This window comes from Sciurus carolinensis, chromosome 2 (assembly GCF_902686445.1).
Source record: "Sciurus carolinensis chromosome 2, mSciCar1.2, whole genome shotgun sequence".
In the NCBI taxonomy this organism is placed as follows: Eukaryota; Metazoa; Chordata; class Mammalia; order Rodentia; family Sciuridae; genus Sciurus; species Sciurus carolinensis.
This window is the reverse complement of record NC_062214.1, coordinates 81,101,459-81,127,455: the sequence shown is the minus strand read 5'-3', so window position 1 is coordinate 81,127,455 and position 25,997 is coordinate 81,101,459. Positions and strand designations below refer to the sequence as shown.

General features: G+C 52.7%; 3 protein-coding genes across 5 annotated transcripts; 2 read left to right on the top strand and 1 right to left on the bottom strand.

The window, feature by feature from the left end:
- Positions 1-305: 305 nt before the first annotated feature.
- On the top strand, positions 306-3,851 carry Commd4 (COMM domain containing 4). Its single transcript, XM_047540294.1, has 8 exons — positions 306-382; positions 1,747-1,818; positions 2,039-2,104; positions 2,299-2,338; positions 2,618-2,737; positions 2,911-2,991; positions 3,296-3,472; positions 3,560-3,851. The coding sequence occupies exons 1-8, from the start codon at positions 380-382 to the stop codon at positions 3,598-3,600; spliced, it is 600 nt and encodes a 199-aa protein (XP_047396250.1). The 5' UTR covers positions 306-379; the 3' UTR covers positions 3,601-3,851.
- A 2,882-nt stretch (positions 3,852-6,733) lies between these two features.
- On the top strand, positions 6,734-13,216 carry Neil1 (nei like DNA glycosylase 1). 2 transcript variants are annotated; one of them, XM_047542386.1, is made up of 12 exons: positions 6,735-6,971; positions 7,195-7,342; positions 7,708-7,764; positions 8,195-8,648; positions 10,663-10,782; positions 10,867-10,930; positions 11,155-11,254; positions 11,669-11,796; positions 12,132-12,159; positions 12,336-12,397; positions 12,609-12,774; positions 12,940-13,216. In XM_047542386.1, exons 4-12 carry the CDS (start codon positions 8,215-8,217, stop codon positions 13,008-13,010), a joined length of 1,173 nt encoding a protein of 390 aa, XP_047398342.1. In that variant the 5' UTR covers positions 6,735-6,971; positions 7,195-7,342; positions 7,708-7,764; positions 8,195-8,214; the 3' UTR covers positions 13,011-13,216. The 2 variants fall into 2 exon arrangements, with proteins under 2 accessions (XP_047398343.1, XP_047398342.1); XM_047542387.1 differs by lacking the exon at positions 7,708-7,764 and having other exon boundaries at positions 6,734-6,971.
- Positions 13,217-13,588: 372 nt separating this feature from the next.
- Positions 13,589-24,791, bottom strand: Man2c1 (mannosidase alpha class 2C member 1). 2 transcript variants are annotated; one of them, XM_047541644.1, is made up of 26 exons: positions 24,671-24,791; positions 24,261-24,386; positions 23,777-23,900; positions 22,704-22,774; positions 21,258-21,435; positions 20,841-21,030; positions 19,403-19,509; positions 19,135-19,245; positions 18,660-18,752; positions 18,425-18,541; positions 18,137-18,232; positions 17,894-18,039; positions 17,434-17,557; positions 16,987-17,108; positions 16,782-16,867; positions 16,501-16,656; positions 16,202-16,299; positions 15,912-16,006; positions 15,555-15,659; positions 15,312-15,468; positions 15,056-15,199; positions 14,593-14,702; positions 14,410-14,489; positions 14,094-14,242; positions 13,900-14,009; positions 13,589-13,820 (listed from the first exon to the last, which is right to left on the bottom strand). In XM_047541644.1, exons 1-26 carry the CDS (start codon positions 24,766-24,768, stop codon positions 13,694-13,696), a joined length of 3,120 nt encoding a protein of 1,039 aa, XP_047397600.1. In that variant the 5' UTR covers positions 24,769-24,791; the 3' UTR covers positions 13,589-13,693. The 2 variants fall into 2 exon arrangements, with proteins under 2 accessions (XP_047397600.1, XP_047397601.1); XM_047541645.1 differs by lacking the exon at positions 18,425-18,541.
- Positions 24,792-25,997: the final 1,206 nt, after the last annotated feature.

Genomic DNA, 25,997 nt, shown 5'->3' with positions numbered 1-25,997 from the left:
TGCAATGTATCACAGCTGTATACAATGGTATCGCTTAATGGTGGAAAACACGGAAATGACCTGAGTACCCCTGGCTCCTGGGCTCCTGCCCAAGCTAAACAGATGAAACGACGCCCACTCCTCCTTTCCTACCGCCTTGCTTCTGCCCTCAGTGAAACTGGGGGATGGCGCTGGTGGTTTCCTGGAAAGGATTCTGGAGACAGAGACCAACGCGCGTGCGTTCGAGTCCTGGCATCTCCAGTGGGAGGGGACCCGCTCGCACACTCTCGGAGTCGGCCCCGCCCTCCCAGACGCTGCAACTCTGGGTCACGTGATCGCAGGATCAGCTGACCTTGGGCGACCGGAAGAAGAAAGTCCTGGGCCACGGCCTCCTGGCGCGATGGTGAGGCACTAGCGGAGATGCGATGCCTGGGTGACGGGTTGGGAAGCGTGCGTCGGTGCCACTGGGAGCGTGGAAGGAAGCTACATAGCACTTCTTAACCACTATGGGTGCGGTGGTGAGGGCCGAGGGTCCAGGAGATAAAGCCCTCCCGCCAACCGCCACCTGATTCTCACCCGGGGGTGGGACAGATGAGGCCCGCCAGCTTGGAGGCCCGCCAGCTTGGAGTCCCGGGTTCCTCTTTGACCGGAAGAAAGAGCGCCCGCCTCCTGGAGCAGGAACTAGGGGTTGGCGGGAGCCGGCTTCCCACCTGTGGGGTTCCTAAGAGGGCCTCCAGTGGTGCCCATGCCCCAGCCCTCCAGTGCCACTTGGAATCGGTCCACTCTTTCACACTATTGGGAATCCTCTCTGCTCTTTCCAGAACCAGAGAGTAGTTTTTGATTGGAACTTCTCACCTCATCCTTCCTTTCATTCAGCAGATATTCTGAGTCCTGGTCTATGCCAGGCACCGGGACTTAAGCGGCAGTAAGGGAGTGAAGTCAGAGGCATGAATTAGGGTCACAGTTAAGACTCCAGGGGCAGAGGCCTGACTGCACCTTGTGCGTAGAGTTGGGAGGCTTCCTGAGAATGGAATCCACCTGAGAATGGGTTGAGGGAACTGGCTGGGTGAAGTCCATATGTGTACCAGAGGCTGGGAAGCAAGAGTGGGAGGAAGGTATCTTCAGACAGGGAGGAGTGTGTGCAGATCCCAGTGAGGGGATGAGGCTCCCCCCAGAGTGCATGCCTCTTACCTAGCTGCAGGGTTGATCAGAGGTTGGTGAAAGATAAGGCAGGGCAGTGAGCAAAGGACAAATCTTGCTGGGGCTTGGATCACCATGATCAAGATAATGAACGTATCCTTGGGACTCCCAAATTTCCGTGTGCAAGGGGCCATTTTAGGAAGTATGATGAGAGGGTCCACCTGACAAGGGGTCGTTTAAATAGAGCCCTGAATGAAATGAGAGAGAACAAACCATGGCAGACAGTAAGGACACAGGCAGGATTGGGGTTGGCATAAAGGGAACAGCAGAGAAGCCAGTGTGGCTGGAGAGGTGATGGGGATGGAGTGGAGGCAAGAGAGATTTGTTTCCTTCTGAACCTCTGGCTCTTAGAATGGAATCCGACACAGAGAAAGCAATCAGTTGATGATTGCTGAGCAGATAAATGCCTGGAGTAGGCACCAACAAGGTCTAGTGGTGGCATGGGTCATCGGGGGAAGACTTCTCCCAATAGTCTGCTTATAGGGGAGGGCAAGTGGTGTGGATTGTACATGGATCCTGGTCATACCTCAGCACCTGCTGCAGCCTGCCTGCCTCATTCCCTTGCAGAGGTTCCGGTTCTGTGGTGATCTGGACTGTCCTGACTGGGTCCTGGCAGAGATCAGCACACTGGCCAAGATTGTTGAGTGATTGAGTCTACTCAGGGTGGGGGGAGAGGAGGTTGGCGCTGGGGTTGTGGACGTAGAGGGTGGGGATCTCACTCAGGCTGGGGCCTCAGTGCTTTCAGCCTTTGTTCCCATGCTGCCTGACCTTGATCACATGGCTATCCTTGTCTGATCCAGTCCCCCAGCAGTGAGGGTTGAGATGGGTCAGTCCAGCTAATATGAGCACTTCCTTCCAGTCCTCTGTGAAGCTGCGGCTGTTGTGTAGCCAGGTGCTGAAGGAACTTCTGGGACAGGGGATTGATGTAAGTACAGCCCAAGATCCCATTATCTCATGACCTTGTGACCCCAGGGAGGCAGGTGATCCAGCTCCCAGCCTCTCTGGACACCCCCATCCTTTTCTCTAGCCCCAGCCTGTTCCTCACACAGGATGCAGGATGGGGGTGAGGGTCTGCTGAGCAGGGCTCTGGCACCCTCTGAGGGCCTCCTTTTCCCATAGTATGAGAAGATCCTGAAGCTCACTGCTGACGCCAAGTTTGGTGAGTAGTTACTGTGTCCACAGGCCCTGGGTGGTCCTGGGTACTCAGCCTGGTGCCTGGCATGAGGACCCCTCCTCCTCCCTCGCTCACCTGCCTTAGTGGAGTAGCAAGAGGGGAAGAAACTTCAGTGATCCTGCCCCCATCCTCTGCCAGCTCCTGGTGGAGCAGTCGCAGTGCCTGTGGCTCAGGGAAGCATGGGGCTCTGAACTGAAGATGAACAGGACATCAGGGAGGTGGCTGGAGCCACAGTGACACCCTGCCCCTCTCATGGGTCTGCAGAGTCAGGTGATGTGAAGGCCACGGTCGCGGTGCTGAGTTTCATCCTCTCCAGTGCAGCCAAGCATAGTGTGGATGGCGAGTCCTTGTCCAGTGAACTGCAGCAGCTGGGGCTGCCCAAAGGTACAGGATGGGGGTGGGCAGGTGGGTAACCTGTGGGCAAGGGCTGCTAGAGAGCAGGCCAGGCTGTGTGACCCTGAGTGTGCCTGCCCATTCTGGAGCCCGAGACTTGCCCTCTAGGTGATCTAGTCCATAACCCCCACCTGCCACCTCAGCCAACTGCCATCTGCCCCCAGAGCATGCCGCCAGCCTGTGCCGCTGTTACGAGGAGAAGCAGAGCCCCCTGCAGGAGCACCTGAGGGCCTGTAGCTTGCGCGGTGAGTATGGGGCCCACCAGGGTAGGGACATGCAGTGTGCCGAGTGCCCCTTCTCAGAGGCCTAAGCACATGGAGCAGGTGCAGAGCTGGGACCTGGCCTAGGTCTCCTGACTGCAGCCTAGAGGTTTGTATTTTCTCTGAGGCTTGTGGAGGATATTTGAATTCTTAATGACTGTACCAGGTCTGGGTCAGAGGGCAAGAACTTGAGAGGCCACACAGCCTTGAGGTGTTTCAGGCCAAGCCAGGATGTGGACTGCAGGCTGCCTGGCTGGCCTGCCTGAGAGATGCTCTACCCTGTCTATAGTGAACAGGCTGGCAGGAGTGGGCTGGCGGGTGGACTATACCCTCAGCTCCAGCCTGCTCCACTCTGTGGAAGAGCCCATGGTCCACCTGCGACTGGAGGTGGCACCTGCGTCAGGTGCCTTGGCCCAGCCTGTGGTCATGTCCCTTTCAGCAGACAAGTTCCAGGTTCTCCTGGCAGGTGAGGTTCAGCTGTACCTGGAGGGGTGAGGGGCCCTCCCAGACCTCATTTGACTGCTTCCCTCCTGCCCACTTCTTGCTCCTGCAGAACTGAAGCAGGCCCAGAGCCTGATGAGCTCCTTGGGCTGAGAAGGATGTTCCAGACCTGCGTGGAGCTGCCCTTCCTGTGTCAAGTTGCTGCCTTCCAAAACTTCTGGGCCTGGCCCTCGTTCTAGGATGCTGGAGGGCCTGGCCTGGCCTTCTGGTTCTCTGGATGCCTGGCTTCCCACTTGAGACTTCAGCATAGGGCTTCTGAGGACCTTTTCCATCATCTTCTCCCCTTGAAAGGCACTGGTCAGGTGTTTTTGTGAGCAGGAAAAATAAACAAGAATGTAAAGATGTGTATGTGAGGGTTTTGTTCTTGTTGTTATTGTTGCTTTTTCTTTTTTCTGAGTTCTAATTGAGGGCTTTTGTGAAAAAGACCAAGTGACATTTCTGACCTAACACATCACTCATTTTCTCGCTGACTGAAGCCCCAAATGAACGGCGTGTCTATAGACAGGAGCGTCTGTAGATGGGGTGCTGGTTCCCAGACTTGTGATGCTCTTGGCTCTGCCCTCTGTGCATTGGTCTTATCCCCAGCTTGGTAGCAAGTGAGTGGCCTAAATGCCAGATGCCCTGTTCGCCGCCCTCTTCTGTAGGAAGAGAGAAGGACCCAGGCCTGGACCACTTAGTGGCAACAGGAAGGGTATTACAGACTGAGTGGTCATGTCCCTACAGTTTGAGTGTGGAAGTCATGCCGTCCTTGCTTGTGCACTGAGAAGGGTCCTGTGAGCCCAGGGAAGAAGGTGGCTGTTTATAAGCCAGGAAACAGGCTCTCGCTGGGAAATCGATCTGCCAGCACCTTGAGCAAGGGCTTCCCAGCCTCCAGAACTGTGAGAAAGAGACTTAAACCACCTAGTCAGTGGACTCCCTTCTAGCAGCTGGAGCTGAGATATATGGTCTTTATCTTTAGTCCATTCAGTGCTCCTTTTGGAAAGACCAGTGCTGGGGTGGGGCAGGGAGAGTCTAAGGAGGTCTCTAGAACTTACCCATCCTGCTTAACTGAAACTGTAGACCCTGCACCCCCACTCTGGCACCCACCATTCTCTTTTCTGCTTTCATCTTTGTTGACTTTAGACACCTCAAGTAGACATGCAGTATTAGTTCTTCTGTGACTAACTCATATCACTTAGCCTAATGTCCTAAAGGTTATGTATGTTGCTGCCAATGGAAGTATTCCTTTTGTAAAGTTGAATTCTACTCCACTGTGTGTGTATATACCACATTTTTTAAAAATTCATTTATCTGCAGATGGACCTTTAGGTTGTTTCTGTGTCTTATCTGTTGAAGTCATGCTGTGATGTGTATTATATCCTGATTGTGGCTGCAGTTGCACAACTGTATACATTTGTCAAAACTTACAGTGAAAAGGGTGAATTGTACTCTATATAAATTATACCCCTAATTGAAAAGAGAAAAAAATACTAAAGCACTCCATAGGTTGCTTTCAAGATGTGACACATACCTTTCGCAATGTAGAGGTCTAACTGGGTGTAGTGGTGCATGCCTCTAATCCCAATGACTTGGGAGGCTGAGTCAGGAGGATCGTGAGTTCAAAGCCAGCCTCAGCAACATAGTGAGGCCCTCAGCAACTCAGCAAGACCCTGTTTTAAAGGGCCGGAGATGTGGCTCAGTGGTTAAGCATCCCTGGATTCAATCCTGGTACCAAACAAACCAACCCCCCTGCACCACGACAACCAAGTAATGCAGAGGTCTGGCTGTCACAGCCTCCACCTTGATCAATTTGAACCTCACTAAAGTATTGGGTGCCTCCTCATGTAATGCAATTTGGAGTAGAGAACAGCACCTAAGAGGTAACCCTGACTATATATGACCCAGCATTGAGCCCTCATTCCGTCACGGAGAAAAAACTCCAGATAGAGGAACAAGTTAATGGGACTCTGAGGAACCCTCAGAGAAATTGTGAATGTGAATCACACGTCCAAGAAACAGCTACCTGGACTCTCAGAAAGGTCATTATCAAGATTAAAAAAAATAAAAAGAGGAGGACAAGGGGATGAGGTGGGTAGGATGGGAAAAACAAACCAACTATAGCTGGTTATGGTGTCCCTAAGCAACTTAGCAAGACCCTGTCTCAAAAAATAAAAAGGGCTGGGGCTGTAGCTCAGTGGTTAAGTATCCCTGAGTTCAATCCCCAGTAACCCCCCAAAAAAAAGTGTTTTGGGGACTAGTGGGGGGATTTGGATGTGGACTAGGTATTAGATGACATTAAGAAGCTATTATTGGACTGGGGCTGTAGCTCAGTGGTAGAGTGTTTGCCTAGCACGTGTGAGGCACTGGGTTCCATTCTTAGCACCATATAAAAATAAAGTTATTGTGTCCATCTGCAACTAAAATATTTTTTAAAAAGAAGCTATTAACTATTTGGTAAGATAAAGGTATTGTGGTTTTGTAAGGAAATTGTTTTTTAGAAATAGGTGCTGAAATATGGGGATGAAATGTCATGATTTGTCTAATTTACTTTAAAATACTTCTGCTGAAGTAAGTAAATAAATAGATGAGCGAGGGAACAGAAGTAGTATGAAGAAGGGCATATCATGGCATGGGGCAGGCACCAGTGCTGGCTACACCTAAAACAAATGCAAACTTACAGAGGCCTCCCAAGCTCCAGCCTGAGCCCTCTATCTTCCCCATCCAGCACCACCTCCAGCTACCCTGCAACCACATAGCACTTTTTCAGGTTCTTTCAACCAATCTCTGAGTCTGCACTGGTCCGACCTTCCACCTGGCATACTATTTTGTTCGCACTTTTTGTGCCTGAGGTTATGATAACCAGACCTCATCATTTAGTTCCCGCAGAACAACCCACCCCACAAGGATCAGAACCATCTGAAGTGGGTTCAACTTTTGGGCACCTGATTTTTGTTGCTTGACTGCCCATTCCGCCTAGCAGACAGTGCCGATGTTTTTGTTTGTGTTATGATTAACAGTGTGTGCAGTGACACTTAAAGCCATCACCGGGTCCCCAGGGCCTACGTTTATCGAACACCTGTGCATCCCTGTGCACAGCTGCAAGTGGCTTTGCATTGGGACGTCGCCACCGTTTCCTGCTGGGGGTGTTGACTCCTTGCAACTAGCGGGCGACTTCCCCCAGCTGCACACACAGTTGCAACTCAGGGCTCCAGATCTGACGAGTTCCTGCCGGCCTCAGGCCGCAGGAAGACAGGCTTTTCTGCCACCGTCCAGCCAGGTGACTGCCTCCAAGTTTATCCCATATCCAGGAATCTCCCAGCTCCAGTGGGACCCCATCTCAGTCGGCGCGGTCTCCCTGAGGAACTACACTTCCCAGCAAGCGCCAGCGCGGCGACCACGACTCCCAGAGTTCTTTTAGGCTCGATCTGGCGCTGGCATTAAACCCTTGGTGGATGCGTAGTGCCCGCGAACCGCACCGAGCGCAGGTATCCCGGGAAAGAGCGGGGGCGAGGTGGCGGTGCACCGCGGAGCCGAGGATCGGATGGGATAGGATTTGGGAGCATGGAGAAGGAAGGGAGCCAGAGTTGGCCAAGGATTGGGTGGCAGCTAGCGGAGGCGGGTCAGGGGAGGGCCACGGGCGCCGCCCCTCGAAAAACTGGGAATCTGAAGGTTTACCTTTTCCAAAGAACGAACCCTTTCTGCTGCCAGGCCCGGGCGGAGCTGCGGTGGGGGAGGGCGAAGTGAAGGCTTTTGTCCCGGTTAAATACCCGCCTACCCGACACACACCTTCGCCTCCGATCCGGAAAAGTCCTGGCGTCAGAGGAAAGTGGCAAAGCAGCCGAGCAAAAGTGAAGAGGTGAGTTAAACGTCCCTTGGGACCGAGGCGCCAACCGGGCACCACGAATTCCCCGGAGACTAGGGCCCTGAGCTCAGGAAGCCCTTTCTGGAGTCCCCACCTCCCTCTTCGGGTCTTTGAGAACCTGGCTCCGGCACAAACGTACCATTCCCTCGTCCTGGTCCTTGCCCCCTCCCTGATCAGAGAGTGGAGGGCGGGCCCATCGCAGTCCTGGCCGGCTGTAGTTCACAGCTGTCCCAGTATGCAGCCCCCTGACTTCCATCCGGCTCGGGCACGTTCCCGCGGTGGGTGCTGGGCAGATGCAGGACCATCTAAGGGGTGGGGTGATGAGTAAGCAGCGCTTACTCTCTGGGTTGCAATCGCAGATAGAGGCGGTGGAGACACTGAGATTCTTTGTGGAAGACCAGAAGAGAAAAAACAAGGTAGGAGGGAGGGGGATAGTATATCTGGGGCTTGGAGAGGACCCCCTCAAGTGTCCCAGTAGAAGAGACAGCTGGGGGCAAAGGCCTGGAGGTGGGAAGAAGAGCAGTGTGCTTGGAGCAAGTGGGGGTGGGGTGAGATGGGGCACAAGATGACAGGCACTGGAAAGGGTTTGGACCTCATTCTAAAAGCAGCAGTAGAATCTCCTGGAAGGAAGACATCAATGAGCAAGAGGGAGTGCTGCTGCTTCCCCAGCCTGAGCTCCCAGTGCCCTGACTTTCCAGTATTTTGGGGATGGGGCCTTTGGTCAGGCCATCATTTTCCTGCCAGTCCCAGATGGCCATGTCACTCAGTTCTCTGTAAATCACAGGTGACGATCCTACCTTATAAGGTGCCACCTTGCCCAACCTGTAGTCTTCCTTCCCCTTACAGGGCACAGCCACTCCCACAGAATGCCGGAGGGCCCTGAGCTGCATCTGGCCAGTCACTTTGTGAACAAAGCATGCAGAGGACTGGTGTTTGGTGGGCGTGTGGAGAAATCTTCCGTCAGCCGCAATCCTGAGGTGCCCTTTGAGAGCAGTGCCTATCATATCTCGGCCTCAGCCCGGGGCAAAGAGCTGCGCCTGACACTGAGCCCCCTGCCTGGGGCCCAGCCCCCACAGGAGCCACTGGCCCTTGTCTTCCGCTTTGGCATGTCTGGCTCCTTTCAGCTGGCACCTGCTGATGCACTGCCACCCCATGCCCATCTGCGCTTTTACACAGCTCCACCTGCCCCCCGGCTTGCCCTGTGCTTCGTGGACATTCGCCGATTCGGCCACTGGGATCCTGGGGGCAAATGGCAGCCAGGTCGTGGGCCCTGTGTCTTGCTGGAGTATGAGCAGTTCAGGTAGGACGGCACCAGATGTAATGAAGAGGCCTGGGCTCCAGGTCTGGCTCTGGGCGAGTGCCTTATTGGCCAACAGGGTGTGGGTCTCAACCCTCATAGAGTTCCCTCATGTGTGGACCAAGAGTGTCCATGCCCTATTCCTTAGCTCCCTGAGTCAACGGATATGGACTGATGTGGGAGGTGAAGGCAGCCCAGAGGTGGATGGTTGGGCACTGCTCTGAAGACATAGAGCCAGTTACTATTGAAGGTGGAGCTCAGACCCAGAATTCCACTCTGCTCCTTGGTGCTCCCAGGAAGCTAGGAAAGGTGGAGGGTTTTGGCAACACAGCAAGAGATGAAGCTACACAGATGTTTCAAGGGGGTGTGAAAGTGACCACCTAATGACAATAGTTTCTAAGTCAGGTTTTGTTGCTCTATACCACATTCTGAATTGTGTCCTGTGGTCCCCTCTGTGACTAACTGTTGCCTACAGGAAGAGTAATAACTCACTTGGGATGTGATAGAGGTCACCTAAGATGACATGGTGTCAGCCATTTCCTTCCCTCTAAAGAGAAAATTATGTACGAGTTTGTCTCTACTCTGTGCCAGGTTTTGTTCTAGGCAAGGCTTCAGCAGTGGCAAGAATGTGGCCCCTGCTCCGGCAGCATTAATATTCAGGTTGGATGAGGGAACCAGGAGACATAAGATAAGTTCCAGTAGACAAATGCCTGAGGAAAAATCCAACAGGTGAAGGAGGAAGAGTGGGTAGGGGAGTGCCTTAGGAATGATCACTCTAGGAAGGGGACATTCGAGCTGAGGCCTGACAGGACTGAGCCAGTCATGTGAAGCCGTGGAGGAAAGCATTCTACCTGGCAAAAACCACAGAGGCAAAGACTTGAAGTGCACTTTGCAAGCTCTCCCTCCTGGAGGGACCTTGAGCCTGCAGTTGACACTTAGGAGACTTGATCACCCTGGAAGGTCAACTGACTTCTGGCCTTCCCAGGCATGACACTGGGTGCCTCCCCAGGGAAATCTCTTTCCATGGTTCTGGCTTCCTTCCACCCCCCCTTTCCTGGGGAGTCAGCCCACAGGTTCTCTGCCAGCTGACTCTGAAGATTCTCATGATGAGCATTGAGGCTATCTTCTCGGTCTTCAGCTGGGGAGCCTGTGGGGATCTAAGCATCACCCAGTGAACCTTCCACTCTTACCTTAACCCCAGCCTTGTCACATTTTCCTTGTACTCATCATCCAGTCATTCTTCCTTGGTCTTTTCCCATAAAGAAACAAGATGCATTTCTTCATGAGTGAGGAGACCCCTGGCCCTTGGAGGTGGGCTGCTGGGTGCTCACTAGCCAGGGCTTGCCCTCACATGCCTTCTGCACATAGTCAGGCAATCTTTAGGGTCTTGAGAAGAGTGGAGCCAACCAATGTCAAATCCACATATGGTCTCTAACCAACCATGAATCCTAGACAGGGTGTTGCAGACTGCAGATACACCTGAGGTCCTGTGATCACCTTGTACTAAAAATTGTCCTGAGTCATCTAAGGCATTTCAGTGATAAGTACATAACCACATATATAGATGCACGTCCTTGAACACATTACTTTTTTTTTTTTTTTTTTCAGTGGTGGTACTGGGGGATTGAACCCAGGGTTAATCTACCATTGAGCTACATCCCAACCCTTTTTTATTTTGAGATGGGGTCTAGCTAAGTTGCTGAGGCTGCCCTTAAAATTGCAATCCTTCTGCCTCAGCCTCTGAGTTGGTGGAATTACAGGTGTGTACCACTGCACCTAGCTTGAACACATTGCTTTTAATTGGTATTTTTCACCTTTCATAATAAATTTAAATCCCATATTGTTCCCTTTTAACAGATAGGAAAACTGAAGCTTCAGATGCCTACGTAGCACCGAGGCAGGAAGGGGAGCTGGGACACCCAGTCTCCTCCTTGTTCCCAGGAATAGGTTTTCCCAGGCCTTCCTCTAGCCCAGAGGTTTGGGGTTGGGTCTTACACATCAGGCTGTGCCCCTCCAGGGAGAACGTGCTACGAAACCTATCAAACAAGGCCTTTGACCGGCCCATCTGTGAAGCCCTCTTGGACCAGAGGTTCTTCAATGGCATTGGCAACTATCTGCGAGCAGAGATCCTATACCGGTCAGTAGACGGGCCAAGGGCATGAGGGCTATAGGTGTGCCAATACTCACTGCTCAACATTGTCCCTCCCCAACACCACTCCAGGCTGAGGATCCCTCCCTTTGAGAAGGCCCGCACCGTGCTAGAGGCCCTGCAGCATCACCGGCCGGTGAGGGTGCCAAGAGGGAGGGGTTGTGCATGAGCATGCGTGCCAGTACCTCATGTTGGCATGGTGGCAAGGGCATGGATGTCTCCTGCTTAGCTCAACAATGTGTTTGTGGGGGGAGGTATGAGCTGCCTCAGAGCTCCAACCAAGCTCCAAGAGGAAGTCTGTTGTCTTCAGAATGGCCCTGCCCCATGCTGATAGCCAGGTCTTCCTTGCCCCTTCTTCAGAGCCCAGAGATGACCCTGAGCCAGAAGATCAGGACCAAGCTGCAGAACCCAGACCTGCTGGAACTGTGCCACTCAGTGCCCAAGGAAGTGGTCCAGCTGGGTGAGACCTGGGGAGGCCAAGATGGCCATTGACCTCTGCTTCAGCATACTGTATATGGCCCTCTAGCCCAGAGGTTTGGGGCAATTTTCCTTCTATGTAAGCCTGGTTCTCCAACTGGTGGATGGGAGTTCATAGACCTGGTTGTGACCAAAAAGACTAGGCCTTTCTTGGCAAGTGTCTGTTGCCTCCAAGTCACCCCAAGTCCAGGCAGGGCAAGGATTCTTAACCCTACTCTAGGGTGGGGCAGCCATGGCCCAGAATGACACTAATCAAGGTGGGAGGTGAGGGAGCTTGGCCCGCTGGCTCAGTCCCTCAGTTTTATGCAGCTGTGGTCTGAGCCAAGTTGAACCAGGCTTCCCACTTCTCCCAACCTGAGTCTGCCCTCTGACCTCCACTGGTTCCTCTGTCCCATAGGGGGCAAAGGCTACGGGCTGGAGCACGGAGAGGAAGACTTTGCTGCCTTTCGAACCTGGCTGAGGTGCTATGGCATGCCAGGCATGAGCTCCCTGAGGGATCGGCATGGCCGTACTATCTGGTTCCAGGTTTGGCTCTATTGCTGGCATAGGCAGAGATTCCAGGGAATCCTGTGGGGTGGCAGGCACAGCAGGGCAGGAATTGGGAGTCTTTCCCAGGTGGAGTTGCCTAGGACCTGTGGAGGCCTCTCAAGGGTTACTGTTCCAGACCCCCAGGGTCCCAAGCTGGTGGAACAGCCCAAGGGCAAGACAGCTTTGTTGGTGTGAACTAACTTTGGGGGAAGTCAGTGTCTTACTACATGGGGAGCTGTATTAATCTGGACAGATGGAAGTTTCACCTCTCCAAGGAAAATGCCCCCACCCCAACCCAGGTTGATTCCAGAATTGTCCTTGTATCATTTTAGGGGGATCCTGGACCTCTGGCACCTAAAGGTAAGCAACTCTTCATGTAATAGGCTTGGATAGCAGAGAGAACTTCTTGTTGCAAGGGCTCTAGCACCTTTCTTCATCCCATCCCTCTCCAACCCTGGAGTCACTCAATAGAGTGGGAGTCTAGAGAAAGGGGCTGAGGCCACAGGACCCTCCAGCTCCAGCATTGTGTCCTGCAGGGGGCAAGTCCTGCAAAAAGAAATTCCAGGAATCACAGCTGAGGCCCGAGGACAAAATGGAGGTACGGTTGCTAGCTCTGGCCTCTTCCTCTACACTCTCTCCTGCCCTGGCCATACCTCTCAGGTCAGGCTCTTGCCAAACAGGCCCTGGATGAAGGTGGGTGGGTGGGTTGCAGGGATGGGGGCGCCATCAGTGGTGGGTCCTAACCAACCTCTGAACTGCTCTGAGGAAAGTCTGCCATGGATTCTCAGGGGACCTGTGTCTCTGCCTAGGACATTCCACCTCCAAACAAAGCTCCTTCCAGAACACGAAAGGCCCAGAAACACCTTCCCAAGAAGGCTGCAGTCCAGCAGGCTGAGGGGACCAGCCTCCAACAGGACTTAGAAACTCCCACAGTCCCTGAGAAAGGGAGGAGAAAGGGGCAACAGGCAACCACAGGTGGACTTTCTTCAGCATCCTCTAGGGAGGGAAGGAAGCCCCTATAAAGTGTTTCTTTAGGATCCAATGGGATGGCAATACAGGAATATGCAAACAGATGGAAGCCACTGGGACTAGCCCGGCACGGTGGTCTGAGCCAACTCTTTCATCTGTTCTTCCACACAGGGCGCCGTAGATCCCGGAAAAAAAAGGCTGGCACTCCATCCAAGGGATCTGGGGAAACCTCAGCCTCTTAGCAGGAGGCTCATCTTGTTTGTATCACCCTTTCCTTGCCAACAATCTGGGGGTCTGAATTCCTAGAAGCAGTATTTTAAGGGCTTTATGCACTGGGCCTAGTGGCTGTTCCCTACACAACTGGTATTTTTTTATTGTACCTCACCTTCCACATTTTTAAAGCCCATGTGAGAAATCCATTTTTAAAATAAGCTAATAAAACTGAATTTCTAAAAAAAAAACTGAATTTCTTGGCACTTCTTGGGCTTGTTGCAGGAGGTCTGAGATGGCCAGGTTGGAAGGACCTACTACTTTGCCCTGGGACAGGGGGCCTGCCTCCTCAGCAAGGCAAACTGGACCTCCATCCCAGCCCTTGGGATTAGCTATCAGAGGACAGGGCCAGTCACTTGGAGAAGGTGTGAAGACTCAAGCTCCAGATAGCCCAGGCTCTCTCTTAGGGGCTGAGCCTAGACCCTGCATACACAGGTCATCTTTGATATTGCGCCTGTCTCCAAACACCTGGGAAGAAGCTGTCCCCTTCACCCCTAAAGCCTGAGGATGGGTTCTTGGGAGTCAGAAAAAGTTATCAGCAAGGTCACTGATCCAAAGGTTTATTATATGAGGTGACTGATCCTTGTTTCAGGCTTGAGGGGCAGAAATGAGGAGTTCTCAAAACTTTCCATAAACAACACACCATCCCCAGTACTCAGTTTGGTGGAGGCTGAAGCACGAGTAACAAGGACCTCACTTGGAAGGGAGAAAAAGTGAGCTTCAGTCGGGCATCTCGAAGGGGCAGGTGGCCAGCAGGGTCTCGCCTCTCAAGGAAGTCGCAGCTGGACAATAGAAGGGTCCCATGAGGGCCTGGAGCAAGCAGGACTCCCACCTCCACCCCCACCCTGCTCCTCTGCTCACAGGACAGCTTCCTGAACTGGCAAGGATGTGTGCAGCCAGCAGTCCACATGGCTGCCATGGGCTTCATACAGCCTCAGCACCAGTGTGCGGCTCTGGGAGCTGGTCTCAGCCTGGGGAGGGAGGCAGGTGGTGGGAGAGGTCGGGGATATGTCTAGTCAGGAACCCCCCAGCCCCAAGACCATGCTGCTCCTTGCCTGCTTGACAGTCTCCAACACAACTGCCGATGAAGATAGGGAAAAGGCACTCCAGGTGGCGGCAGGCGCAGGGCCCGGTGTCGGAAGTGCCAACAAGGGGAAGTTGAAGTTGTAGGCAGCAGGGATAACACCAGCTTCCTGGAAGGAGCCTGGGACATGACCAGAAAGGGAGGCAAGGTAGAAAACGGGCTCCCCCAATGCCCCTAGAGGGTGCTGGGGGCCAGGCCCAGGGGTTTAACCAAATGACTGCTAAAAGCTCAGAGAAGGGCAAAGGTGTCTAGGGCCTGAGAAGGACCCCACCATTCCCAGAACTCACCCCTGTGAGGCATCAATGCGTAGGTGAACTCATGGCGCCCCATGTCAGCGGTGGTGTCTGGGGCCTTAGGTGCCCGCAAGCTGGGATGGGAGAGCACAGGCCCAGCTGGAGCTGCCAGAGTTCCATCCTGGGAAGACCCACACCCCCATGCCAGTCCTTGGGTCTGGTAGGCACCCCACTCACAGTGAGAGGCTGAGGACATTGCCTTGTACTGATGCACCATACTTGCAGTCATTGAGCAGAGCCAACCCAAAGCCATGCTCTGACAGATCCATCCAGCGGTGGGCCCACACCTGAAGAGCAGATTCACTTGGCCGTCCTATTCCCTTCTTTTGCCCCTAGTCTTCAGAGCTTCTGTCACTAGGGTGACAGCAAACTTTGGAACCCATGATTGAATTCTAGCTCCTCCCACTCTGGAGGCCCTGGGCATACCACCCAACCTGCTTCAGCCTCAGTTTCCTCATCTTTGAATTGGGAATGAAATGGTCATGAGTATCAATCTAAATGTAAAGCATTAGCACAATGCCTGACACATGTTAGGAAGCAGCAAATATTAGCCATCTTCCTCCTCCTCTCCTACACCACACAACTAGTCTCCTTAGAGAGGATATAAGCCCCTTCTTTTCCCTTCTTCCCCATGTCAGACCTCAAATCGGGCCCAGTCCCAAGATGTGTTGTAGTGGGTGGGCCGCTGCAGGTGCCCAAACTGGATCTCATAGGTGGCCTGGGGACTTCTCACACGAACAGGGAATTCCACCTTAAGAAACTTGTGGGCCTCATGCCAGTGTACCTAGGAGTGGAACAGAGAGGGGGACAGAGAAGGGAGGGACACACAAAGGCTGGTGTTGGCACCTCTACCAGTTACAGTTGGGAAAGATGGCCACCACCCTGGCCTCTGCTACCTCAGTGTGGAAGCAGACATAGGGGCAGCCAACATCCAGCACGACCTCCTGGCTAAGCCGACTGTTGGGGCTGATCTGTAGCAGGAACCAGGCACTGCCCCGAAGGCCACCTTCAGTGCCAACTGCCAAGGTCCCTGGCTGGCCTAGTACAGGTTTCCTGTGGGATGGGATGGGAGGTGCTGAGCCAGGGAAGCCAGTATCCCTGCTCCTCCCCAACTGCCCCTAGTCCTGCCCGGCCTATACCGTGTCTCTAGGTGGTAGTCCATGACATCCCACGCATCCCAGTACAAGGGGACATCATCAAATAGCACGAACTGGTTCCCAAGAGCACCCTCAGCAATGGCCTCCCTGGAAGGACATGGGGATTGGTGTTTTACAACTCTATGACCTTGCTTTCTCCAGTTGCACTTGATGGGGTAGGCGCAGATAAGGAGACCCAGGGGACAGGGACTCCTCATCCAGCCAGTGCTACCCTTGTGTGTTTTCCAACCCAGAGGCACTAGTGGACTGCTATGGGTAGTACTGTGGCTAAGGGGCAAAAAGAACTGGGTCTGGGATCTACTTGCCAGGCACAAGGAAAGGACAGTGAGGGGTTGGCACCTGCCAGAGGCCACCAGGACCAGGGATGTCAGACGGCCAGTTGGATCCAGCCTCGCTCGGATGATGCCGTTGTCCAGAGTCACGGAACCATCAGTCTTGAGTAGGAAGGGGCCTTGAGGCTAAGTCTATAAGGGCTTCCTAGAACCAATAGCTGCCCAGCCTCATCCCAACCCTGCTGGGCCTGTGTACTGCTCTAGCCCCTTGTTTCAGGATAAGGAATGCAGAACACCCAAGTCATTAGAAAGTATCCCATGATAGCCCCCGCCCCACCAAGAACCACCAGGACTCACCTCTTGTACCACAAACACAGGCTGCTGGGGCAGCAAGGGCTGCAGTAAGGTGGGGGTGGGAGCAGGAGCATAGCCCATGCTAGGCACTGTCACCAGGGCTGAGGATGAGGCCTGAGCATCAGTGCAGTCTCCCTGACCCTCCAGAAACCTTGCTCAGGGGTGGGTGTAATGAAAGATGTGGCTACTACTCCCCAGCCTGAGGCACTCCAAGGCAGAGATCCCCAGGGGAGGGTCCCTGCCTTGATTTGTCTGGCCTTGGTTTCTTCTGTTACTGTAGCAGCCCTCCCCTCAGCTCATACCTAGACTGTTGGCCCCTCCAGGCTTGGGCAAGGACAACACTTCGGTGCGCTTCCAGGGCAGCGTGTTGACAATGAGGAGGCCCTCAGGACCTGGCTCCCCAGCACACAGGGCTGCAGCTGCAGCACTGAGCAGGGTATTGCCATGAGAACGGATATCTGAGGAGAGACTGGCTGGTCATGGAGGGGAGAGGCAGTGGGCTGGGGATGACCTGAGTGTCCCACAAGGGACACTGTGCTCAGTCCTGGATTGGAGAGAGTAGCAGGACTATTGTCAGCCTCACCTTCATAGTTGCTTATGGCATCCTCTGCCACCAACTGGATGCAGCTTCCAGTGACCACATCATGGAACTGGTTCAAGAGTAGGAGCCTACAGGGACCAAGGATAGGGAGGGAAAAGGCTGGAGAAGGGGAGGCTGGAAGGGGCAGCCTCAGAGATGTCTGTGGTGAGAGGTCAGGTAGGCAGTAGTGGGTGGATGCTAGACTGACCTCCAGAGGTGCTGAAGCTGGGCTGCTGGGTATAGGAACTGGGCACTACGGGCCAGGGCGAGGCTGCTGAGCAATTCCACATCATGTAGTATCCGTTCACATTCCCGGTTCCCCTTCTTGATCTGTGCTCAGGGTGGAGGGATCAGTCTGGAGTCTGCTCAAGCATCCCAGGACACCTTCCAAAGCCCTCCCAGGCTCAGAACTCCTGATGGCCCCCTAGGGCCTGCTAGAAAAGGCCTCTTGTGGGCAACCTGCCCTAAATGTCCTCCTCTGTTCCTCTCCACCCAAACCCTCCTCCTCCACAGAGGTTCAGTCCTGCCTTCTGCAAGCTTTCCTGAGGACCAAGCTCTTATGCTTATTTCCTCCAAACCTCTTCTTGGAGGTTGCCCCTTCTCCCCTTCCTTGCCCTCTGCAGACTTATGGCAGACCCGGCAGCCTGGCCCTGACCTGGGCATGTGTGGTGTAAGTGCCATTGTGCAGCTCCAGAAAGAGTTCCCCGACCCATGTGCACAGCTGCCCTGAGTCACTCTCCAGTGCCTTGAAGAGATGCCCCGGAGAAGATAGCTGCACCCTGAGGGAGACCACAAGCTTGGGCCTACCTGCCAGAGGCCACAAAACTCTGCCTTCCTCCACTCCAGAACAGTTAAGAGGTCAAACCCGGACAGGGAAGCCACTCCAGAAAGCTCCCTGTCCATACAGGGCTGGACTGGATACCTGGGAGAGCTGCACATTTTGGTGGGTTTGAAATCCTTCCCACCCTCAGAATTTCTCCACCCTATTTCCAGGTAGGAGTCTAAGGGGCCAGTGGAGGGGTTGAGCCCCATGTATGAGCAGAAGGAAGGCAACAGGCAAGGGCTAAGGGTAGGGCTTCATGAGAGCCAAAGGCTACTAATGGCCCAGGCCTGACCTGGGCAGCCCGTCAGTATTGCCTAGCCGCTTCAAGCGGTCCAGCATGGTCTGAGTGGGGCCACCACCCCCATCCCCGAAGCCGAAGAGGAAGGCACTGTGGTTGGTCCGCCCCTTGTCCCGGTTGTTGGTCACAGTCTTCAGCACCTGGACAGGTGGGAGCAGGTCAGTATGTGTCAGCCTAGGATGGGATATCCAGTGTTCTCCAATGCATCTCCCACCCAGTCAACAGGTATCTGCTCACCTCCTCCACACTGCCCTGCATTCCATATGAGTCACCAGGTGGGAAGTGGACCAGCACACGGGAGCCATCTAGTCCCTCCCAGAAAAAGCTATGGTGCTGCCAGTAGGGAGAGAGAAGCACAGGAAGAGTCCAGTCAGGGCTGAGGCAGAGTGGGCCTTCCACACGCAGTCCTGGTCCTGCCTCTGCCTGCTGTACCATCCTATTGGAGGTCTGCCCATTCAGGGTGAAGAGAAAAGACTAGATTGGATCCAGGTCCACTGTGACCCTTGCCCCCTGAGGCTTGCTTACCGGGAAGGAGTTCACCAAGTTCCAGCTCAGTTTCTGTGTCAAGAAGCGTGTGATGCCACAGCCACGCATGATCTGGGGGAGCTGTGCTGAGTACCCGAATGTGTCTGGCAGCCAGAACTGCAGGGAGAGGGCTTCTGGAGCTCCTGGCAGAGGGGTCCCCACCTAAACTCGTCAGCACTGTAGGCCAACCCTCCCACTACCCATGCACAGTCTGGGGCACTAGGTTCCAGCCTACCTCAGAGCACATCTTCCCAAACTCCTGCAGGAAGAAGTTCTGGCCCTGCAGGAACTGCCTCACCATGGCCTCTCCACTGGGAAGGTTCCCATCCTGGCAGTGAGGAGAGAGAGAGGCAGCTAGATGGAAAGCAGGCAGGAGCTCAGGCCAACATACCCGGTGTAGGAGAAGCCAGGGTTGCTCCAAAACAAATCTATAGCCAGGCCCTAGGAAGCACTGATCTCTTTGCTTCAGGCCCAACTGTCCAACTTCAGGGTGCTGCTGGGAACGGGTCATGCAGACAGCCTGTGCCTTGCTGAAGACCCAACTCCTCTTCAAGCCCTAGGTCTTGGGATTCTAGGGACTAATAAGCCCTGCAACAGAAGGGTCATGAATGACTTGCCAAAGTCACCAGCACAGCCAAGGGATCCTGGGCCATCTGAGGGAAGACCATGCCCAAATAGACCAAAGTTGAGGGCATGTTGAATATACTTACCATCTCCACCCAGGTGCCCCCCACAGGCACAAACTGCCCTCGGTAGGCAAATTCCTGGAGCCGGGCATGTAGGCCAGGGTAGCGGTTTTTTACCCACTCCAGCTGCTGTGCCTGTAGGGCAAATGGGGTGGAATCACAACCCCACGTAGAGTCAACAATTTAGAGCTCTGAGGTGGGCTGCAAGTGAGGAGCAACCCTCAGGCTTGAGAACACCCCAGAACCTAGGGAGTTTAAGGGCTCACCCTGCCTCATATAGCTGCCCTCTGACCTGGGAGCAAGCAAAGATGAACTCAGCATTCTGTTCCATGAGTCGCACAGCTGTCACCCAGCTCCGGGCACACTTCCGTACAGTTTCCTTGAAGGGCCAAAGCCAGGCTAGAGAGGAAGAGGGGTAAGAGTAGAGGGAGCAGCAAGGTCCCTGGCTCCTTATATATCTCTAGTCCCTCTCCTGCCCCAGCACTTCAACTAAGTCCAACCTGGGCCTACAGATGGCCATCCTAGATTTACTCCAGGTCCTTCACCCTGCAAAGTCCTGTGGGGTCCCTCCTGGGCTGTTACTTCAAAGCACTACTGCAAGGTGGGAGTACAGGATGGGAAAAGGAGGCTTCAAGGATATAGGTAAAATTTTGCAGATGAGGAAATAGAGGCCTCAACCCTAGAACAGCAACCTGAGGCTCAGACACTTCAAGAGGATTCACTAAGACAGAATGGGGATTAGCTTAGCCCTGCACATCTGGCAGACACACTGAAACAGGGGCATAGCACCCAGGATTAATCTGTCTTGGCAGGCACTACAGCCTTTCCAGACCTCTAGGCCTCTGCTCCTGCCCCATCAGCCCAGAATCCCCACAAGCTATCTATCTCATACTGTGGCACTGTATATACAGAGAGACCTTGTTCTGTGATTCAGAAACCTTCAGTATATTAGAATCAATACCATGGGGAGCTTGTTAAAAATGTGGATTTCCCACAAGCCTCATAGAAACTACAAATTTGTCAGGTTTAAAGCTCAACTGCTGATTCTCCCTGGAAACCTGCCCCTGTGTTTGGGTCACTTTAATTAATTTCACATCACTCTTCTCTGAGGATGTTGGCACCCTGGTCAAACTTCCTCATTCTCACCAGGCAGGGTGGTGCACACCTGTAATCCCAGTGCCTCGGGAGGCTGAGGTAGGATAGTAAGCTCAAAGCAAGCCTCAGCAATTTAGCAAGGCTCTAAGCAGCTCAGCAAGACCCCATCTCTAGATAAAATAGTAAAAAAGGTTTAAGTGCCCCTGGGTTCAACCCCTGGTACCAAAATAAACAAAACAAAAACATCCTCACTCTCACGCAACTGAAATGCCACCTTGTCCAGGGAGCCTCTCTGAATTCCCCAACTCACTTGGGTTTAAGTATCTTTTCTGGGCTGTCTAGCCTCCTATAGTTCTTCCCTTCACTGTGTCAGACTATTCTGTGATCATCAGCCTTTGAAATGTCACCCTTGGTATCTGGCAAGTGGCCTCATGATGCATCGGATTTTGTTGAGAGAATAAATAAACAACAGCTAACAGAGCACAGTTCAGTGCCTCTGCCCCCTCTGACAGCTAGGGAAAACTAAAGTCCAAGAAGGGCAAGAAATTGCTGGAATCACATTGTGCTTCCAGGGCATAGCCAGAGCTCAAATGGCCCTCCTTCCTCCCCAGCCAACCCAAACAGCTACATCCTACCTGTATCAATGTGGCAGTGTCCCATAGCATGGATGGTATGTTGGCTTTCACCTCCACACTGGCCAAAGAACCTGGAGGCCAGGGCCTGGGCCACTGGGTAGGTCTCGGGTTGGGCAGGGTCACACATGTTCACCATCTGGTTGGCTGTGTACAGGGCCTGGAAGCTGCGCTGGTTGTCCTCTCCAAGGCCCTGCAGCAGGGTTCTGCCCTTAATCTCCCTCGCAAGCACCACTCTAGAACTAGGCCCCAGATGATCTCCCAGAAGAGGACCCACTACCACCTCAAATCTCTGCTCCTGTTAGGGGTACCTACTCAGCACCATCTCTTTCTACTCTGGATTCCCAGAGCCCCAGCAATCTGACCCAAGAAGAAACATATCAAGAGCATGGATGATAGGGGAAACAGGGGTGTCAGTACCTTAGCAATGCCCAGTAGCAGCTCCAGATCCACCAGGAGCTTGTGCACATCCCGATGAAACACAGCCAGCTCAGCCCGACTCAGTCGGAATGTCTTCTCAAGGTCAGGGGCTGCAATCATGCTTCCCTTCCCAGCCCCCAGGAGCCCGTTGCAGGCTACTTCCACATAGAGGGTCAGGCTATAAACATAGAGCAGCAGCCTCAGGCCAAGAGATTGGCAGAGGACTCTGGGAGTATAGGGAGAAGATATGCAGGAGGCCTTCAGCTGACCCCTCCCCATTCACCTCCAGGATCCACCACCCAGAAGATTTCATGTTGTATCAGGTATGTGTGTGGGAGGATCATGGTAGAAACACCAGGTGAAATCCAAGTCCTGCTGAGTGTTCTGCCTTGGCCAGGGAGAATAGTGGCCAACCTTAGAACCCGGTGAATTACACTGCTATCTAGCTTCATACTTTCAAAGCTGCCTGCACAAAGTACTGTCTTAGTCTCAGAATCCTCTTTGTATATTAAAGGCATGTTTGGATCTCTAAGAACTGACTTCATACCAACAGCCAGCATGGGGTGGCCATTCCCAGGAGTGCCATCTGGGCTGTGAAGTTGTTCTACTCAACCTTTAGAGAAAAAAATATGGCTTTATGACTCTCTTCCTACCTCCTATCTGGTCTAGCAGATTACCTGTTGAACTCCCAGTATTTTCTTTCAGAATCCTCATTGGTTTTGTAATTATATGAGTATTTCTATCTCCTTTTGCTATTGAAGACATTATTTTTGTAACAGTAGGTATTGAACCCAAGGACACTGTACTACTGAGCCACATACCCAGACCCTTATTTATTTATTTTAATTTTGAGACAGGGTTCCACTACATGGCCCAGGCTGGCCTTGAACTTGCAATCCTCCTGCCTCAGTCTCCCGAGTCACTAGGATTATAGCCATGCACTACAACGCCTAGTGAGATCTACATCATTCATCACCATATTCCCAGTGTTTGGAACTGTTTGAAACAGTTTCAACAAACATAAATACAATAATGTCTAAGAAGCTTTTTAGATGGTATCATAAAATGCCCATGTTATAATATGGAATGTAAAAAGTTGGGGGTGTGGCTCAGTGGTAGAGTGCTGGCCTAGTATGCATAAGGCTCTGGGTTCAATCCCCAGCATTGCAATAAATAAATAAAAATTGGAAGCAATATAATCTCAACTGTAAAAATGGTTTTATACTGAAATACTGAGAACATGAATGCTGAGATGTTAATAATGGTCATCTCTAGGTGGTGAGAAAATGGAAGTTAATTTCTTTGTGCTTTTCTTTATTTAGCACAAGAAAAAGTCATGCTTTCTAAAACCAAACTATGTGAGATGGATGTACTGGAGGTAGGGGTGCTTCTGAGGTTACTTGGGCCTCAGCTCCTAGATCATTGGTCTGCTGGGAACTCACTCACCTTCGGGGGTCTCCTTCTCCCAGCTTGTCAGTCAGAACATAACTGGTTTTCTCACCCTCTTTGGTCAAGCCCTAGTAGGGAGGGGAGAAAAGAGGGCCTGAGGACTTTAGACAGTTCAAGTGAAATGTAAATTGAGGGAGGCCAGGCTCCTTCAACCAGTCCTTAGTACTGAGTCCTCTCTTCAAATTAAGGCCCAGACTGACAAATCAGGGACCCTGGTTGTAGGTGCCTCACCCTCTAGGGCAGCCAGCATCATGACCACCAAATAGCACTTTAAAAAAAAATGTATTTTTTAGTTGTAGGTGGACACAGTACATTTTTTATTTTTATGTGGTGTTGAGGATCAAATCCAGTGCCTCACATGTTCTAGGCAAATGCTCTACCACTGAGCCACAACCCAGCCCCCAAATAGCACCTTTTTTTATTAGCAGAAAAGCCCATGGTCTTATGGGAAGAGTTCTGGGCAGGGGTTAGGAGGCTTCTGATGGCCTGTGCACACCTTGAATAAATATCAGAAGGGAAACACCATGAAGTTAGGGACAGGTGTGCTTCATTCCCTATATCCCTAGTACTTAGCAAGTGTGCACCAGGGGACATCTGTCAAGCCAGTGAAGCGAGGGAAGGGCTCTACCTTCTCTTAGATCAGGGAGAACAGTCCTGAGCCCTGATTGAGAGTCCAAGCCAATTTGGAAGGGAAGTTGTGTGAAGCTGTGAGCAAACCTCTATGTATCTGCTTCTTAATGGACATAAAGTCCTATCACATAGGATTACAAAGATTAAACCTGATATAAAACTTAACAGTTATTTCTGGGGGAATGAGATGGGATGGGGTAGGAGAAACCTATTACAAAACTCTTATTTTATGCTATCTAGAACTGTTTGAATAATTCTTCCATAAGCATGTATTAAATATAAAAAACACCAGTTTGCTGAAAACTAGGGACCCACCACATAGGAACCCAAGCAGTTACTTCCCCAATCCTGAGACGAGTTGCAGGCACAACCACAACTGTGGTTCCTTCAAGTCAGGGCTGAAATGTGGTCCCACCTGGATCTAGGGCAGGGACCCTCACCTGGACAGGTTCCCCATCACGCCAGACCAGGCCTTCTCCATCACTTTCCCAGCAGAAGTGAACTTCCTGGCCCACCCATGCCTCTGGGATGCTCAGTTCCACCCTGAACCAGCAGGTCCACCATCTGTAAGAGTCATTGTGATGGGCCTAGGACTGGAAGTCCTGTCTTCATACTTGGATTATGTGTCAGAAGGGGCTTGAGACTTCCTCCAAGTATCTGAAGCATCACAAGGTATTCAGCTCTGGGTCCCAAAAAAGCAGGAACGGGTGAACAAGGTGAGGGAAAGAGGCAGAAGAATTAGGGGTCCACCTAAAGGGTGTCCAGAGGGCATTAAGACTGAGGGGCCAGGGAGCTGCTCCCAGCTGAGAGCGCTGCTCCGTCCCCTGCAGCTGCCTAGGGGAGAGGACGGACAATGAAGGAGTGGCCCTTGAGGGTGGTGAGAGGGCCTGGAAAGGCGGGGCTTCCATAAAGGGCATTACGCACGTGGGTCCGAAGCTGTGGCCGACCTGCGCTGGGCTGAAGTCCTGTTGGACAGCCTCCTGGTAAGCAAGCCTCTCTGGCGTCAGGAAGCTGGAGAGTGAGGCTACCGGGCAGCTGTCCCCGAAGAGCCTGGGCGGGAGGGGACGGTGGGCGCGCTCTTGAGGCCACCCTCTTTCTGCCCGTGAGCCAGCCAGCTGATGGGGAGAAAAAGCTTTCTCCCTCAGCTCACCGCCGTGAGAGCTGCACGGCAGCTCTGCAGCACATCCCATTCTCTACCCATCTCCTCTTGGGCCCCGCCCTGTCCTACGCAAGCACTCTGTCCCACGACCCGGCTGACTATAGCTTGTTTCCTCCTGGAAGGGAAGGCTGAGGCACGCGGATGCGGTCGGCCAACTCCCCGCAAGGGGCCACACCTGCCCCGGAGGTTACAGTCAGTGAAGTAGAGAGGCGACACAAACTTCTCCACCCGCTCAAGCGTGGTGCGCCAGTGCTTCAGAGCTGGCGCCGCCATCACCGCGAGCCTACTCCTCTCCCCGGAAGTCTCTGGGTGTTGCCGGCACGGTCCACAGCCTGAAACCAAACGTTCCGGCATCCGACTGGCGCCTCCCGGGCCCGGGCAACTTTTCTTGGAACACCAGCGGCTCCCGGGAGCCCAGCCAGCTGTCTTAACTTTGGGTCAGAAGCTGAAAGCTAGAAGCTGCGCTTTTGAGGCTCTCTATTCTCGTCCGAGATAGGATGCCTCAGGGTAAATCCCTAAATAAAATGAGAAGTTGGCAAAAGCTGTGGAAGATCCTGGGACAGACTTAGAACTATTTATTCATGAAGCAGGACAGGCGGGAGCCTTGGCTGCTGCAAACCCAGGCTGTGAAGCAGCAGTCTTTAGTTCCCTTGCTTTCCAGTTCCAGCCCCAATTCTGGTTTAAGTATCCTGGCTAACAGGAAGTGGTATCTGTTTAACCTGGAGTCAGGCAACCCCGAATGGTTTTTCCTATTGATAGTGGACAGAATGTTAAAGAATAGGAAGAAAGGGGCTTTGCACCACGATAAGCCCCTCTCTTTCACATGCTTTATATATGTCTGTATCTATACGTAGCTCAATCACTGACTCTTGCTCACCACCAGAAACTAGAAAATTTTTGATTTGAGATTGCAAATCAGTCAGAGCATTGGAGATCCCAATAATGCATTTCACCATACAGGTTGCAGAGTTCACCGGAGCCATAATGCCAAGAGCAATTTCATTCTCATCATCCCTACTGTATTGGCAACTTTTTTTTTCTTCTTCCCCCTTCTAGGGTTGCCAGAATCTTGTCTACAAAAGTACTTGGGGAAAAAAAAAAAAAAAAAACCCTATCCTGGCCTGCAGTTTAGGTGCTTAGACAATACTGTGTAGGAGCAGTAACAGCTGTGGCTGTTCCTGGTCAGGCCCCAGTTTCCCCCATAGTTCCAAGTCAACATGATCTTTCTTGAGAGGAGCACAAGGTGATGGGTGAATTATTGCTGAGAAAACCTCAAGGTTTCTTGTCCCACTTAGTACTTACCCTTCTTCTCCCAAGCCAGGAATTGCCCCAGCTTTGATCTAGAATCTCCTCCTCCATGAGGTTCTTTTTACCATCCTACATTTTAGGTTCACAGCCTCTTGTCCCCCCCATCAACATAAAAGCCTAAAAACAGAGTTATATCTTGTGTTTTGGAAATTCAGGAGCCAAACTTTTTCTTTGTGTTGGTGTTGGGGATTTTT